At 45.1% G+C, this 17,080-nt stretch overlaps 1 protein-coding gene across 4 annotated transcripts in view; it reads left to right on the forward strand.

The window, feature by feature from the left end:
* The window catches only part of PLEKHG3 (pleckstrin homology and RhoGEF domain containing G3), a 46,761-nt gene that overhangs the window by 836 nt on the left and 28,845 nt on the right, over positions 1 to 17,080 (forward strand). The window contains exon 1 of one of the 4 annotated variants that reach the window (XM_070797706.1): positions 13,975 to 16,271. The exons of 1 other annotated variant lie outside the window; for it this stretch is intronic. In XM_070797706.1, the coding sequence (XP_070653807.1) occupies positions 16,248 to 16,271 (24 nt within the window). In that variant the 5' untranslated portion in view covers positions 13,975 to 16,247. Of the gene's footprint in view, positions 1 to 13,974; positions 16,272 to 17,080 lie in introns of those variants that run through there. 2 more of the 4 variants (XM_070797708.1, XM_070797709.1) reach the window with 2 other exon arrangements.

The raw sequence follows: 17,080 nt of genomic DNA on the forward strand, positions 1-17,080 counted from the left end.
CCACTCCCGAAATTGGTTTGGTTCATTTTCTTCCTATTCTCAGCCGTTTGGTTTGGAAAGCTAGGAGAAGTCGTGCCAATTTCAAGACGTTTCGGTAGCTACTTTTACTCTTTGGAGCTACTTTTGAAAAACAAAAGGAAGAACGGAGTGGGAAGTGTAATAGAGGGAGGCGGGAGGGGTGTGGCCTGGGCGGGGTGGGGGCGGCTGGTGTTATTGTGGCCATTATAAGAGTTCATCCTCAAAGTCACTTGCCTGTCTCCCGTCGTGGGCCCCCCAGGAGGCGATGCAGACCGCATCACCCTCCAGGGAACCCTAACTGGGGTTCCCAGAGTCTCCTCAGCCCCACCTCTGCGCAGCTCAGTCACACCGACCTTGCTCAAGAAATAATAAGCAGAGTAATGACAGCCCCCCGGGCTCCGCGCTGAGCACGCTGCTTGCCTCCCTTCAAGCAAGTGCCATTCCATCCTCTCTTTTGCTCGACTAGGGATGGAGTGAATGGCCTAACTGGGAGTGACTTCACCCCAATCATTTCCAGCAGAAAACCTAGGGAGTAAGAACCCAGAAAAGTTGAACCCCTTCTCTCTTATCCTCTTCCCTGTGGTTCTGGGAAGCCTCATCTTCCCTCTTTTAATAGGCTTCTGTCTCTGCTGCCCCCACTCCCAGCCCCTTGGATATCTAAACGCAGGATACTTTGCTCTGGGGCTGGGGCAGGGAGTAGGCTTGGGGTAAGCCAAGTCCTAGAAACAGAGAGTGATTTGCTGAAGAGCTGCCTTGGGCTTTGTTTTTGTTTTGTTTTTACTGATTTTTATTGGAAGTGGGATAGGGGGAGAATGGGAAGAGCCCTGGCCTGGGAGCCCAGCACTGGCTCTACTGTGTAGCATCAAAGACTGAGTCATTTGGGCTGGAAGGCACCTCGGATGTGCCATTTACACATGAAGGCAGCAGAGCCCAGAGATGTGAGGTGATTGGAGCCGGGTTCCTACTGGGCAAACGGGCACCAGAACTCAGGTTTCCTCGTGGTCTAATCCGTGCTTTTCCCAACGTGACCTAAGTCACAAAGTTTTTTTCTGACTCAGTTTCCTCTTGAGTAGAGTTGGAGGCTTGCCTACTTTTCCTCCTAGAGGGGCCTGGTAAGGATCAGAGGAAGCCAGGTATGTGGAAATTGCTGCATAAACTCCTATACAAAATGAAGGCTCAGTGTGGCTAGGAGGAGCCCCCGAGAGTTTTACAGTTTATTGGAAATGTCCCATGTGTGCCACAAGGAGACAATAGATACCAGGAGCCAACGGTGGACACTTCCCCGGCCTGTAATAGCTCAGCTCTAGGGTAAACATTTGCCCTACCAAATTGACAGCCATCCCAGGGTCACTGTGTTTACGCTGGAGGCGGCCAAAGGCCATGGCCTGAGGGCTGTCCAGGGCAGGAGGGGAAAAGGAACTGTGTTCCAGATGTACGGCTTGCCCCTTCACCTCTGCTGTCTTCTCGGAACCTTATGAAGGCTCTGCTTCCAAGCCCGTGGGTTGCCTTGAGCCCAGGCTGAGCACTGACTTTGAAGGGTTAATTGGGAAGCCATCTAGCTCTTCCTGGTTGTATTGAGAGGTTGAGGGGACTCTGGGCACTGGGAGGTGCTGCCTTTGCAGCTGCTCTGAGGGCTGTCTTCAGCTCCTCATTTGTACCCCCCTCCCCACCCCAGGCTGCCCCTCTGGACCCAGCGGCTGGCCAGCTGCGTGTCCATAGGCCTTTGTTTCAGAGTTGCAAGCCGGCCCTCCCCAGCAGAAGCCCTCAGGCTGGGGCCCTGGCATCTGGAAGTCACTTCTGCCAGCAGGAAGGCTTTACTGGAGTCCACCAGGGACCAGGCAGACCTTCATTTCCTCTTGTAGGTCCCATCTGGAGCCCCCAGCTCACCCTGGCCAGATTTCTCTCACCAGATCCACCGTGAATGGATGGATCATCCTCTTTTTCTTCCTACACTCACACCCCTTCGTTCTGTTTTAAAGGGTTCTTTCATTCATTCAAGAGTTTTTTTTTGCATCTGCTATATAGAATGCTGGACGCAGGCGACATGGTAGTGAACAAAATATATTAGAGTCATTGACCTCATGGAGCTGACTTCTAGTGGGGGAAGCTGACAACAAGCAAGATAAATAATGGAAAGCAAGTTAATGATGAGCAGAGTAATGTGATGGGAAAGGTGGATGTGAACTGTCATGGAGTGGGTAGGGTCATGGAGTGGGTGGGATGGTGTTTGAGATGGGGTGGCCCGGGAGACATCCCGAGGAAGGGCTCTTCCATAATGCCTGAAGGAGGAATTTTCCTTGTCTCTGGTTTCCTTTTCTTGAAACCCAGTTCAAGGAACTCACTGTGGGGCTTGACAGCTTCCTAGCCCTGCGGTGCTAACCTCCTTTGAGCCTGTGTTTCTCACCTGTAAAGTGGAGTTAGTCATCATACCTACCATGTACGGTTTTGTGAGACTGAACAATGAGCTAACGTCTGTTTGATGCTTAGCAGAGTCTATAGAGGTCTTCAGTAAGTGAGAGTCTTCTATTTTGTTATTTCTCCAACCAAATTCTGCAAGGGTAGCCCAGGCTCTTTATTACCATTGCTAAATGAAAAGCTTGAAGCAAGTGGGGAATTGGAGGCAGGTGAAAATGGAAACCCTACTTAGTGCAGACTTCTGTAGTTGGTGAAACTCTTCAACCGTCTCCTAGAATCAAGGCTGGGGGATTGTTGAGGCTGTGGGCTTCCCAGGTGTGTGTGCTGCTTCTAGGGGGTAACTGGGGGCAGCCCTGACCCTCCCTTGCTCTGGAATCTCCCTTGCTTCCAACCAGCCCTGATGAAATCACACCTTCATCCCTGGCCTCTCTACCCTGCCTCACAGCTGGAAAGGCTAACTGTCTCTCCCCCAACGTCTGTAGATGAATTCCGCTGGGAGAGGGAGAGAAAAGGCTGGTGAAATCGAGGGAGGGGCAGGGAAGGCTGGGCAGATGGTGGGTGGAGCTGTTTGAGGAGAGCCTGCAGAGGTGCCAGAGGGTGCTCACAGAGGCTCAGGCAGCCCCAGAAAAAGTTTCAAGAAGGGTCCACCATGGACCAGAATTTCAAGTAACACGAAGAGACAGACAGACACTGAGTGCTGAGTCTGGCTGGACTCCGCTCAGCTCTGCTTCCACTCAGCCAATCTGAAGAGTCTTTTCCCCTCTCAGCTGAATCAGGACCTCAAAGGGAGGTGCCTGAGCTCAAAGATAGCTGCTGTCAAAAGCGGTGGGGAGCGGTTTCCTGGGGGCCGAGCCTGGCTCAGGAAGCAGCGATGGGCGGTGGAGGGCGGGGGCTGGGGAAGTGGTCATCAGCCAGACCGCGCCCTCTGAGAGCCCAGTTTCAGGCACAGGACAGCCAGGGAGGCCCTTGAGGTGAAGGAGCTTTCTGAGCCTACCAGTGGGTGCCTGAAGACCAGGTAAAACTAGGTGTAATCTGGCTTCAGAGGAAGTTCCAGGGAGGGCCCTAAACAGCCTCAAGCAATTTTGTGATGTTGGGTGACCTCAAGTCAGGAGAATGAAAACTGGGCAGGGTTAACTAGTTTGTGATCCAGAGTAGGTACATCCAGAGTTGATGGCCACCCCTCTGGGTGTTGGCTGTTTGGGATAGACTGGCCTTGTGAACAGGGTCTCTGCTCTGTTCTTATTTTGATTAGCAGTTCTCTGAAGGCAGGGTCTCTGCTGGAGCCCTCTTTGTTCCCATATAGCATGGAGAACAGTGTAAACCACAGGGTGTTCTGAGCTTGTGCTGGGGTCTCATCCTGAGAACAGTCTGGGCTCCTCGATCTCACCTGCTCCAGCTTTTGTTCCATGGAGTTAGAGGAAGAAGGCAGTGGTGGGGGTCAAGCCTAGCCCTGGGTGGACTGTTGCCATCTGGGAATGCCACCCAAGAGAGAATGGGACTTTTTACAGTTCTCTTGCTAGCCTCTGGGGAGGGAAGCCTCCTGGCTTAAGCTCAAGGAACGGATTTTTAAGGACTCTCAGACTCTGTTTCATGCTGAGCAGACTCTGGGGCCGGCCATAGGACTTGAATGAAGTTCCAGTGGGCACGGTGGCGACTGCGCATGTTGCCTTTTGGGAAACAGACTTTGAGGGTACTAAGGGTTGCTCTAGTTGTTGCTGGAATTTGGCTGAGAATGGAGGGAGGGATGCTAGATGAGTGAAGTCTATTTCACTATGGTAACGGGATCTCAGGAGGTACTGGAAGCTCTAAAAAACTTTGCTCCCCAGGCCACAAGACTATGTGTGTGTATGTTGGTCTATATATATATAGGAGTGTGTGCACATATGTGTATAAGTCAGAGATTCTTGAGCAATAGATGGCAAGTATTTATTGACAGGAAAAGGGAACCAGTATTCTTGCAGGCTCTGTCTGTCCTGTGCATCGCTGCATCTCCAGTGCTTGCTGCATAGTAGGAGTCCAGTAAACATTTGTTGAATAAATAAAACCCTACTGTGAATGAAACTTTAGGAATTAGAGAAATTTTCACACTCTTCACAAACGTTCTACTCTGTCCTAGTAGAGTAGAAGATTCTAAGAAGTTGAAGCTGTGGTACAGGGGCAGGCAGCTCTGTATTCCTCCAGCCTGGACCAGTGAAAGGGTGCCTCGGGTCACTGGGACCAGTCCTCCCAGGCCTGCTGAGAGTTTGCCCCTTGCATGTTGTGTCCAAAGTAGAGTATGCTTTCAGTCTTGAAAATAGTTCATCCCATAATATGTCCTGTAATCCCTTTTCTACCGTATTTACAACATGGCCACCCAGTGGCCTTGCTTATTTGCAAGTAGCCAGGAAGGTCTCCAGGTCGACCAGGACTCAAGTTCCTGCATTCTCTTTCACACCAGCTCCCTCAGACCCTGTTTAACTTTTATGTAGGAGTTGTGTCATCTGATTTCTAAGCCCACAACTGAAAGGCAGCAGCAAAGGAAAGAGTGTAAAGAGACCAATGTAGAGAAGAAAAATGACCACAGTGCAATTGACAATTGATGGAGAGGGTGGAGAACAAGACACTATGGAAAACAGGCGTGAGTGTAAGAGCCAGGGGTCAGTATTTATGTAGGGGGAGTGGCTTGGCACACCTTGGCCTTTGGGGGCATCATCATTTTGATAATTGATGCTTTGCTGGTAATTGTGACCCTGAGTCATCAAGCGGAGGTTAAATGATATTTCCTTGGCTATTTAGGAGGGGAGGGAAGGAAGAGTGTAACGTGTTTTTGAAAGATGTCCCAGTCAGATTGACGACAATTTTTTAAGTGTTGACTCTTAGGTAATATCGCTAATCTTCTCAACAAGGCATAGTAGGTGGTGGTACCCTCAACTACAGATGAGGAAACTGAATCCACTCACACAAGGTAGGTCACTTTTCTGGGATCTCAGCTAAGACTTAGCAGAGATGAGGTCTGAACTTCTAGATGACTCTAGAGCACATGCTCTGAGCTCTACCCCAGACTCTTTGGAAACTGGGCACACTCTTAAAAAACGTGCCTTTTGGATAGCTCTCTCTGCAGGGGTTCCAGCTGGTCAAGGTTTTACTGTGTTACTGTGGAGTTAGGATGGGCCCAAACTTAATTCAGCTCCACCCATAGCAGACTGCCAGTTATCCCAGAGAGCGCTTGCCTCAGTGGAAACAAGAATGCCTTTAATACATTTACATTTTTTAAGCTTCTACCTGAGTGCCGCACAACATTTCCGAGGCCAGAAACTGTTAGGGAGGGGCTGCAATTTCAAAAATCCCAGACCTCTTTCCATCAGGAGCCTTTGCTCCTTTGTTTGGGTTCTGGATGCTGCTGAAGGGTGCTGTGCTGTGCTGCTCAGCCTCCACGCTGGTTGTTCCAGTCGTGTCCAGGATGGTGCGGCCCGCCCCTGCGGAGGAGCACCTACTCCTGTCTTCTCACCATCCAGATCTGGCAAATGGTAATTTTCTCCAATTTATTTCTGTCATTTATTATAGAGATAGAATGTTAAACAGATGCAGTCAATGCTTTCTTTTCTAATTGCTTTCTCTTTCCTCCCTCCCCAGAAGTAACATTCTCTTGAATATGGTGTTTATCATGTCTGTGCATGTCTTCATACTTTTTACTGTTGTCTGTAAGTGATTTATAGTTTCCTGTTGTTTTGATTTTGACATGTATAGCATCGTATTGAATACACATTGTTGTCTAGATTTATCCATGTTGAAATATTTAAATCTAGTTTATTCCCTGAACTGTTACATGGAGTCTGTCATATAATTATAGTATAGCTTCCTTATGGACAGACTTAGATTGTTTCCATTTTTCTCACCAGTATCCTGTGTTTATCATCCATGTGTCAATCTTTTCTACCATGTATGTCAGTGGTAGGATTATGGGGTTATAAATTGTGCTTTTCAAGATACTGCCAAATAATGTCGCTGCATGATTTGTGAATCAGTATACATTCTTTCCAGAAACACAAGAGCCCCTATTTCACTAACATTTGGATTGTGTCTTGTAATCTAGTAGATGTAATTTTAAAATTATTTTATAAACTGCCCCTTAAAGTTAGCACTTTTGATTGAAGATAGGGATGAGCATTTTTTATGTTTATTGCCTGTCCATGTTTATAATTCTGTGAGGTTTTTGCCTTTTGCATTAAAAAAAAAAAAAAATTAAACCAAGTAATACATCCACGTGATTCAAGCCCCAGAATGTAATGTAGTGAAAAGTCTCTACCCTTTGTTTTCTTGCTCCTAGTTCCCCACACTTTGACAAGTTACAGGTTCTCAGTACTTTTTCAGAGTTTTAGTTGCCGTTTTCTTGCTGATTTTTAGGAATTTAAAAAAAAGTCTATGTATATGTGTTAAATGAAACAAAGTGAAAGAATTAGTTGCTCAGTGTTGTCCGACTCTTCGTGACCCTATGAACTGTAGCCCATCAGTTTCCTCTGTCCATGGGATTCTTCAGTCAAGAATACTGGAGGGGGTTTCCATTTCCTCCTCTAGGGGATCTTTCTGACTCAGGTATTGAACCTGGATTTCCTGCATTGCAGGCAGATTCATAATCTTTTGTGGGTTTTATTCATTACGTATAGCTCTGGATTGTTTTAACTTTACTAAAGTTATTTTTCATAGGGAAATTTAAATTTTAATGTTGTCACATTGGCCGGTCTTTTGTTCATATCGAGAAATCTTTTCCTACCCTGGTTTTTATTAAATGGGTTCTTAAAAAATCTTTTTTTATTTAAAGTTTTTTTTTTTTACTGCACTGAGTCTTTGTTGTAGTATGTGTGCTCTTTGTTGTAGCTGGAGGTCTTCTCGCTCTTTTAATATATAATTTTATTTATGTATTTTTGGCCTTGCTGTGTCTTCATGCTGCGCGGGCTTTTCTCTAGCAGTGGTGAGTAGGCGCTGCTCTGCAGCTGCAGTGTGTGAGCTTCTCACTGTGGTGTGTCTTGAGCACGCAGGCTTCAGCAGTGCAAGCACGTGGGCTCAGCAGTTGTGGCTCCCTGGCTCTAGAGCACAGGCTCAGTAGTTGTCGCCCTCAGGCTTTGTTGCTCCTCGGTATGTGGGATCTTCCTGGATCAGAGATTGAACCCGTGTCTCCTGCATTGGCAGGAAGATTCTTTACCACTGAGCCACCAGGAAAGCCCTCGAAGGCCTGCATTGGAAGGTGGATTCTTAACCACTGGACCACCAGGGAAGCCCCTTCATATTCTGATTTTATACATTTTTTTTTTTTTAAGTTTTGCTTCTACTCTTAACATTTTAAATTCATCTGGAGTGTATTTTCTGTATGTGACAATGGTTCTTCTCTCTGGCTACATATTAAAGCCTCATGAGGAGCGTTTTAAAATAGTACTATTTGCTTTTTAAAATGTCTGAGCTTCATTTCAGATCAGCCCAATAAAATGAAAATATCTTGGGGTAGGGCCCAGGCATGGTCATGAAATGGGCCAGGTAACTTTTATGTTCAGCCAAGGTTGAGAACCGCTCAGCCTTGTAAGATGGAACTGATTTTATTTTTTCCAGAGAAATAGCCAGTTTTCCCAGTGCTAGTTATTAAGCAGTCTATACTTTTCCTGCTGACTTCTTACTTTTTTTTTTTTTTTGACTTTTTACTTTTCAAGAGTTGATTCGATAGCTTTATGAGATATATTTCCCATATCTTAAAATTTACCCATTTTTTAATATATAAGCACAGAATTGTATAACTATCCCTGCTATGTAATCTTTTTTTTTCTCTTTTGGCCCTGCTGCTCAGCTTGTGGGATCTTAGTTCTCAACCAGGGATCAAATACAGGCCCTCGGCAGTGAGAGTGCAGAGTCCTAACCACTGGACCACCAGGGAGTTCCCTCTGCTGTCTAATCGTGTGTGCTTAGTGGCCTCAGTCATGTCCACCTCTTTTGAGACACTATGGACTATAGCCCACCAGGATCTTCTGTCCATGAGATTTTCCAGGCAAGAATTCTGCAGTGGGTTGCCATGCCCTTCTCCAGGGAATCTTCCTGACCCAGGGATCAAACTCAAGTCTCTTAAATCTCTTGCATTAGCAGGCAGGTTCTTTACCACTGGTGCCAACTGGAAAGCCTGCTATCTAAACCATTTTTATTATCACGGTTTATTAAAAGAAACTACTTTTTGCAGCCATTTCCCCTATCCACTAGCCCCAGGCAATCACTAGTCTGCTTTTATCTTTCTAGATTTGCCTGTTCTGGACCTTTTACATAAATGAGTTCATACAATGTATCGTTCTGTTGACTAGCCTTTTCATTTAACATAATGTTTTCATCAATGTTGTGGCAGGTTATCAGTTCTTCATTTTTCATTCCATTATATGGGTTTACTACGTTTTGTTTATCCATTTATCAGTTGATAGACATTTGAGCTGTTTCCACTTTTTTTGTATTATAAAACTGCTATGAACAATTGTGTACAACTTATTGTGCGCAGCATATAGATCTCCTAGCTTCTATATGACCTACTGGGAGATTATTATTTATAAGTTAACTTTTTGTGGAATTGTTAAATTGTTTTCTAAATAGGCTACACTATTTCTTACCAGCAATATATGAGTTCTAATTTCTCTTTATCTTCTCCAACACTTGTTATTGAACATGGTTTTGATTTTAGCCATCTTAGAGTGAGTATGAAATAGATTTAATTGTGATTTTGATTTGCATTTTCCTAATGACTAATGATGTTGAGCATTTTTTCTTGTGCTTATTGGCCATTTGTATATTTTTTTGGAGAAATATCTATTCAAATTGTTGCCTATGTTAAAATTGGGTTATTTTATTGTTATTGTAAGGGTTCTTTATATAGTCTGGATACAAGTCTATTATCAGGTTTACAAATATTTGCTCCCATTCTGTGATTTATCTTTTCACTGTCTCTCTTTTAAAAATTTTTCAAAAATGATGTGTAATTGATATATTATTATTAGTTTCAAATGTACAACTTAATGATTCAATATTTGTATACATTGTAACATGATCTAGTCTCATTTTCTTTATAGTGTCTTTGAAACATAAGTTTTAAATCTGGATGAAGTCCAATTTATCTATTTTTTTGTTGCTTGTGCTTTTCCCATTGTATCTAAGAAACCACTGCTTGCCCAAGCTCACAAAATTTACCTCTATATTTCCTTTTAGGAGTTTTATAGTTTTAGCTTTTATATTTAGGTCTGTGATCCATTTTGACTTAATTTTTGTGCATGATATGAACTAGATATGCAGATTCATTCTTATGCTGTGCTAACATTGTTGAAAAGACTATTCTTTCCCTATTGAATGGTTTTGGTACCCTTAATGAAAATCAGTTGACTATAAATGTGAAGTTTTATTTCTGTACTCTCAGTTCTGTTGCATTAATCTATATGTCTATCTATATGTCAGTACAGTCTTGGTAACTATAGCTTTGTAATCAGTTTTGAAGTTGGGAACTGTGAGTCTTCCAACTTTGTTCTTTTTCAAGATTGTTTTAGCTATTCTGGCTCCTTTGCTTTTCCATGCAAATTTTATGATCGTCTTGTCAATTTCTACAAAAATGCCAGCTTGAATTTTGAAATAGATCGCATTGAGTCTGTAGATCAATTTACTGAGTATCTCTAACTTTAAGAGTGTTAAGTGTTCTGATCTATGAACATGCGATGTCCTTCCATTTATTCAGGTCTTTAGTTTCTTTCAAGTGTTTTGTAGCTTCCCATATACAATTCTTAGATTCCTTTTGTTAAATATATTCCAAAATTTTCAATGCTTTGTGAAGCTGTTATAAATGGGATTGTTTTGTTTCTTGGGGGGAGAGGGTAAGCCACTCAATTTGCAGGATCCTAGTTCTCCCATCAGGAGTTAAACCCCTTCCCTTGGCAATGAAAGTGTAGAGTACCAATCACTGGACCACCAGGGCATTTCCCTTCATTGCATTTTGGATTGTGTGCTACTAGTATATAGGACGGAGAAGGCGATGGCACCCCACTCCAGTACTCTTGCCTGGAAAATCCCATGGGTGGAGGACCCTGGTGGATTGCAGTCCATGGGGTCACTAAGAGTCGGACAGGACTGAGCGACTTCACTTTCACTTTTCACTTTCATGCATTGGAGAAGGAAATGGCAGCCCACTCCAGTCTTCTTGCCTGGAGATTCCCAGGGACGGGGGAGTCTGGTGGGCTGCCGTCTCTGGGGTCGCACAGAGTCGGACACGACTGAAGTGACTTAGCAGCAGCAGCAGCAGTATATAGGACCACAATTGATTTTTGTGTATTGTTCTTATATCCTTCCATCTTACTAGACTCTTTCATTAGTGGAGTCCATTAATTGTTTCATTAGTGAATTTCTTAAGATTTTCTATATATATAAGATCATGTCATCTATGAATTTAGTTCAGTTCAGTTGCTCAGTCGTCTCCGACTCTTTGTGACCCCATGGACTGCAGCACACCAGGCCTCCCTGTCCATCACCAACTCCTGGAGCTTACTCAAACTTATGTCCGTAGAGTTGGTGATGCCATCCAACCATCTCATCCTCTGATGTCCCCTTCTTCTCCTGCCTTCAATCTTTCCCAGCAGCAGGGTCTTTTCCAATGAGTCAGTTCTTTGCATCAGGTGGCCAGAATATTGGAGTTTCAGCTTCAGCATCAGTCCTTCCAATGAATTATCAGGACTGATTTCCTTTAGGATGGACTGGTTGGATCTCCTTGCAGTCCAAGGAACTCTCAAGAGTCTTTTCCAACACCACAGTTCAAAAGCATCAATTCTTCAGCACTCAGCTTTCTTTATAGTCCAACTCTCGCATCCATACATGACCACTGGAAAAAACCATAGCTTTGACTAGATGGGTCTTTGTTGGCAAAGTAATGTCTCTGTTTTTAACATGCTGTCTAGGTTGGTCATAACTTTTCTTCCAAGAAGCAAGTGTCTTTTAATTTCATGACTGCAGTCACCATATGTAGTGATTTTAGAGCCCCCCCAAATAAAGTCTCTCTCTGTTGCCATTGTTTCCCCATCTATTTCCCATGAAGTGATGGCCCGGATGCCATGATCTTAGTTTTCTGAATGTTGAGTTTTAAGCCAACTAGAAATATTTTTACTTCTTCCTTTTCAATCTGAATGTCTTTTATATCTTTTTCTTGCCTAATTTTCCTGGCTAGAACTCCAGTACGATGTTGAATAGAAGTGTCATGAGGGGAAATTCTTGTCTTATTCCTGATCTTAGGGGGAAAACATTTCTTCTTTCTCCATTGAGATGAAGTATCTGTGGGGTTTTTTGTATGTTCTTTATAAGACTGATGATGTTCCCTTCTATTCCTAGCTTGTGTGGTGTTTTTATCATTGAAGGGTGTCAGATTTTGTCAAATGTTTTTTTCTGGGTCTATTAAGGTGACCAGATGGTTTTTGTATTTTATTCTATTAATATCTAAAATTATATTAATTTATTTTTGGTTTTGGATGTTAACCCAATCCTGTATTTCTGGGATAAATTCACATGGTCATAGTGTATATTCCTTTTTATATGTTGCTGGATTCAGTTTGTTAGTGTATTATTGAGGATTTTTATAGCCACATTTATAAGGGATGCTGGCCTGTAGCTTTTTTTCCCCCTTGTGATATTCTGTTTGGTCTTTTATCAGGCCTCATAGAATGTGTAGGAAGTGTTCTTTCCTCTTCTGATTTTTGGAAGAGTTTGTGAAGAATTGCTGTTAATTCTTTAAATGTTTGGTAAATTCACCAGTGAAGCCACAGAGTCCTGGGCTTTTCTTTATTGGAAGTTTAAAAATTATTAATTCAGGCTCTTTGCTTGTTAACAGATCTCTTCAGATTTTCTGTTCCTTCCCAAATCCTCATTGGTTTATGTCATTCTAGGAATTTGTCTAGGAATGGCATCAAAGTTATCTAATTCATTAGCATATGTTTGTTCATAGTATTTCCTTATAATCCTTTAAGATGTTCTTTTTTGTCTTTGATGATCTGCATTTATACTATGTATGATAGGTCTAAATGTGGACTTTTAAAAAATTTAACTTAGTTGTGCTTTCAATATGAGGACAGATGTCGATATGTTCAGTTCTGGAAAATTCATATATATTCTGTCTTTGAAAATTGCCTCTCCCTTAATTCTTTTCCTTTTCTTCCTCTGGAACTCTTTGGATCTTGTCTCTCTCTCTCTCTCTTTTTTTTAAAGATTTATTTATTTACTTTTTAAAAAATTTTTATTTGTCCTGAGTCTTCATTGCTGCACACAGGCTTTCTCTAGTTGCGGAGAGCAGGGGCTTCTCTTGCTTCGAAGCATGGGCTCTAGGTGTGTGGGCTTCAGTAGCTGGGGCTCATGGGCTCTACAGTGCGGGCTCAGTAGGCACATGGGTTTAGTTGCTCCATGGCATGTGGGGTCCTCCTAGACCAGGGATCGAACCCACGTCCCCTGCATTGGCAGGCAGATTCTTAACCACTAGACCACCAGAGAAGCCCTGGATCTTGTCTCTTAATGTTCATATTTTCTATCTTACTCTTTACATCTATTTCAGGATAATTTCCTCAGTTTTTTTTTTCTCCCATTTCACTAATTCTTTCTTTCAGTTCAGTTCAGTCTGTCAGTCGTGTCTGACTCTTTGCGACCCCATGAATCACAGCACGCCAGGCCTCCCTGTCCATCACCAACTCCCGGAGTTCACTCAGACTCACGTCCATTGAGTCGGTGATAATTTTCTTAACTTAACTATTGGGTTTAACATGTCAATATTGTATACAATTAACCCTTGAAAAATCTGGATATGAAATGTGTGGGTTCAGTTATATGTGGATTTTTTTTCAATAAATATGTACTATAGTACTACACGGGGCTCAGTAGCAAAGAATCTGCCTGCCAGTGCGGGAGGTGCGTATTTGATTGCTGATTTGGGAAGATCCCCTGGAGAAGAAAATGGCAATCTATTCTAGTATTCTGGTCTGGGAAATCCCATGGACAGAGAAACCTGGCGGGCTCAGGGAGTCTCAAAAGAGTCGGATACAGCGAGTAAATGGTAACAGCATTAGCACACAATCTGCAGCTTGTTGATCCTGTAGATGAGAAATCATGGATACAGAGGGCTGGTGTAAAGTTATACATGGATTTCTACTGCCCCGAAGCCCCGTATTGTTCAAAGGTCAACTATTTTATTTCCATTTAGTTCTTTGGAAGGAATGATGCTAAAGCTGAAACTCCAGTACTTTGGCCACCTCATGCGAAGTGTTGACTCATTGGAAAAGACTCTGATGCTGGGAGGGATTGAGGGCAGGAGGAGAAGGGGACAACAGAGGATGAGATGGCTGGATGGCATCACCGACATGATGGATGTGGGTTTGAGTGAACTCTGGGAGATGGTGATGGACAGGGAGGCCTGGTGTGCTGCGATTCATGGGGTCGCAAAGAGTTGGACACGACTGAGCGACTGAACTGAACTGAACTGAGTACTTTTTCAAAGTCTTTTTCAGATTTTTCTTTTATTCCTAGTTTTTGTAGTATCAATTTCTTTCATCTTCTGACTTGCTTGTCATGGTTTGTTTTATTGTGTGGTTAGTAATTTTTATACTGAGAAATAGTGGAATGCTTAAAAGCATCATAAGTCTGCACTTACTATGATGATGGGCTTCCCTTGTGGCTCAGCTGGTAAAGAATCTGTCTGCAATGTGGGTAACCTGGGCTTGATCCCTGGATTGGGAAGATCCCCCGGAGAAGGGAAAGGCTGCCCACTCCAGTATTCTGGCCTGGAGAATTCCATGGACTATATAGTCCATGGGGTTGCAAAGAGTCGGACACGACTGAGCGACTTTCACTTTTACTTTACTATGATGATGAGGTCTCAGTTCAGTTCAGTCGCTCAGGTGGGGCAGAGGAAAAGATTGGCAGAGGAACTTTGTATGTCTGGCTGCTTCCTGTCATACAGGTGTCTGCCAAGAGTCACCTTTACAGAGCCTTCCCAGGCCTCCCTAACTAACACTGTCCACCCCCATACTGCCTTTTCTCTTTTTCATCTTTTTCATAACACTTAACACTGTCCAGGAATATATTAGATATTTGTCTACCTTTTGTGGCCGTCTTCCATATTGGAGTGTAAGTTCCATGATAGTAAGGATTTGTCTTATTCACTGCTGTGTTCCCAGAACCTGGCGTGTGGTTTATACTGTCAACAAATATTTGTGAGTAGTCCTGTTTTTAGATGGAAGTTATCTGAGCCCTGATGATGCAACCTTCCGCTGGGCTGAGCCTGACCAGGCAGCAGAGAAGAGGTTTGCCTCTCCATCCCCAAACCTTTTTCTGTATCTCCACTGGAGATCTCTCTTTCTCCCGTTACAAGAGTCCAGAAAATACCATCCTTCCTGTGTGCTTCAGCTTTCTTCTGGCATGAGTCTTACAGCTGCTAAAATCAGTAGTAGGGACTGGAGCATCAGAAGCCATGGGGGAAGAAAATGCACAAAACCCTGGGAAGATCTGCTCCTTAACCTTCAGGAGGCTGTGACTGAGTAAAGAAGGCAGCACACACAGAAAACAAGTTAGGACACGTGCCCATTCCCTGAGTCAGCTGTGTGGATTAGAACTCCTGCTGTGAGCTTGAGGTAGAGAGGGCAACCTGTGTGCTGGCCCCTGGGTCACATGTTGACACAGAAGTGGTTTCTGGAGGCATCAATGGGCAGGTTATGAATTCCCAGCCGACTCCATGTTGGCCTCCTTCTGAGGTTTGCTCCACGCTGTAGGAACTTGTTCTGAGCATAGTGTTACTTGTAAAAGGGCAGAAAGTGCCAGAAGGCGTTCCCACGAGGTGGGCAGCGTTGGCACCTTTCCATCCGTCTTTGGCTGTATCTGTTGGCCCCACTGATGTTGGGGGTGAGGAATAGTGACGAGCACCGGAATTCCGGCAAACCCTGGCTTTCCTGCTGCACGGCTTTTGGCGAGTAAATAGCTCCGCCTCACTGGCTTCCCCGGTGGCTTAGTGGTAAAGAATCCGCCTGCAACGCAGGAGACTCAGGTTCGATCCCCTGGAGAAGGGAATGGCAACCCCCTCCAATATTCTTGCCTGAAGAATCCCGTGGACAGAGGAACCTGGCAGGCTACAGTCCATGGACTCGCAGAGTCAGACACAACTGAAGCGACTTAGCACACAAACGGTCGTGGTAGGGAGAGCTCAGAGAGAATGTGTTTATTACCACATTGCCTGCTATTGAGGTTATTCCAGCCCGGCATCTTGGGAGCCACTTGTGCCTCAGTTTCCTGATCTGTAAAACAGGGAAATAACTCCCAACCGCTGCAGCCGTCTCTCCCCTCTGTCTCTGGCTGTTGTAAGGGTTAATGTCCTTAGGCTTTGAGGGCCTGAGGTGGGGGAGGAGCCACATAAATGGGTTATTGTTGTGCTGGTGAATGCTCCGGCTTTGTTCAAGTGTCTTCACTATTTGACTTCCTGCAGTTAGCGTCCCCAGTCTTGAATTGCTGGAGACACTTGCGCGTCCTCAGCGGTTGGTGGCGCTCACCTGGCCTGGCTGAGTTGGGGTGGGAAGCTCCATTTCCTCTGTTAGGAGGCCCCCCGGGCATCAGGAATGAAAGAAATGCAGAAAGTATGACCCACACGCGCAACTGATTCTGAATAGGACGTTTATTGAAGAGGTTTTGCAGGAGGCGGCGGGCGCTTTAATTCCCGAGGCTGTTGGTGGCAGCTCTCTGCTCGCCCCAAGCCTGTTAACTGCTCGGCTGCCAGGGCCGAATGCGGCTCCCGGGCCCCACGCAGCCTTCCTGGTGCTCAGATGGGAGCGCTTTTGAGGAAAGCGGTAGGTACCCGGCTGGCCAGGCCAGGGGGTGCGAATGGGGCAGAAGCAGCACTGTCAAAGGCCTCTGAGTCTTGCCAGACTCTGCCATGAAACCCGGCTGGCCACAGGCTTTGGGGCGAAAGGTAAATTTCTCCCTTGGGCCTTCAGAAACTGAGGACAGGTTGAGTTGGTCCCTTTTTAAAATCTTGCCCAGGCTTCTTCCGGGGGATGTGTCCATTGAGGCCGGGCGAGAGCGAGAATCCTGTGTTCCTCTTTGAGTTACTGCACGTGGTTCTGCGAGGGGCTTCGGAGGGTCTTGTGATCTCTGAACACTCGGAGTTGGGCGATTAGGGAAGGGGCTCTTTGTAGAGGGACCCAGCGCACCCTGGGAAAAGCAGAGTTAATCTCCCACTTTTTCCGGAAGTTTCCTTTTCCCAGAATCCACAGAGGGTGGTTATTTTAGATAAAATCTAGGGGTGGTGGCAGGTTGGGCAGGTGGAAGGATGTTGTCCCTGACCTGGACTCTTCCCCTGGTGGACACCGCCAGGCCGGGGCCTTGTCCACCCCTCCCAGAGCTCCGGGCTGCAGAAGCCGGGAGGTCAGGGGCAGGTTGCTGCCCTGCCCTGCCTTGAGTTTCAGCCCTGAATCAAGGCCTGGCTTTTCCAGGAACAGGACTGCTACCTGGGCCATGCCCATGTGGACCCACCTGCCCCAGAATCTAGGGTTTGGTGACAGCTGCCCCCTCTGCGTGTGTGTAACTGCTTAGCTGAGGGACAAAGCTGCTCTCCTCCCACCTGTAAACTGGTTGGATGAGTTTCTCAGGCCTCCCT

The sequence above is a fragment of the Bos indicus genome, chromosome 10 (assembly GCF_029378745.1).
Source record: "Bos indicus isolate NIAB-ARS_2022 breed Sahiwal x Tharparkar chromosome 10, NIAB-ARS_B.indTharparkar_mat_pri_1.0, whole genome shotgun sequence".
In the NCBI taxonomy this organism is placed as follows: domain Eukaryota; kingdom Metazoa; phylum Chordata; class Mammalia; order Artiodactyla; family Bovidae; genus Bos; species Bos indicus.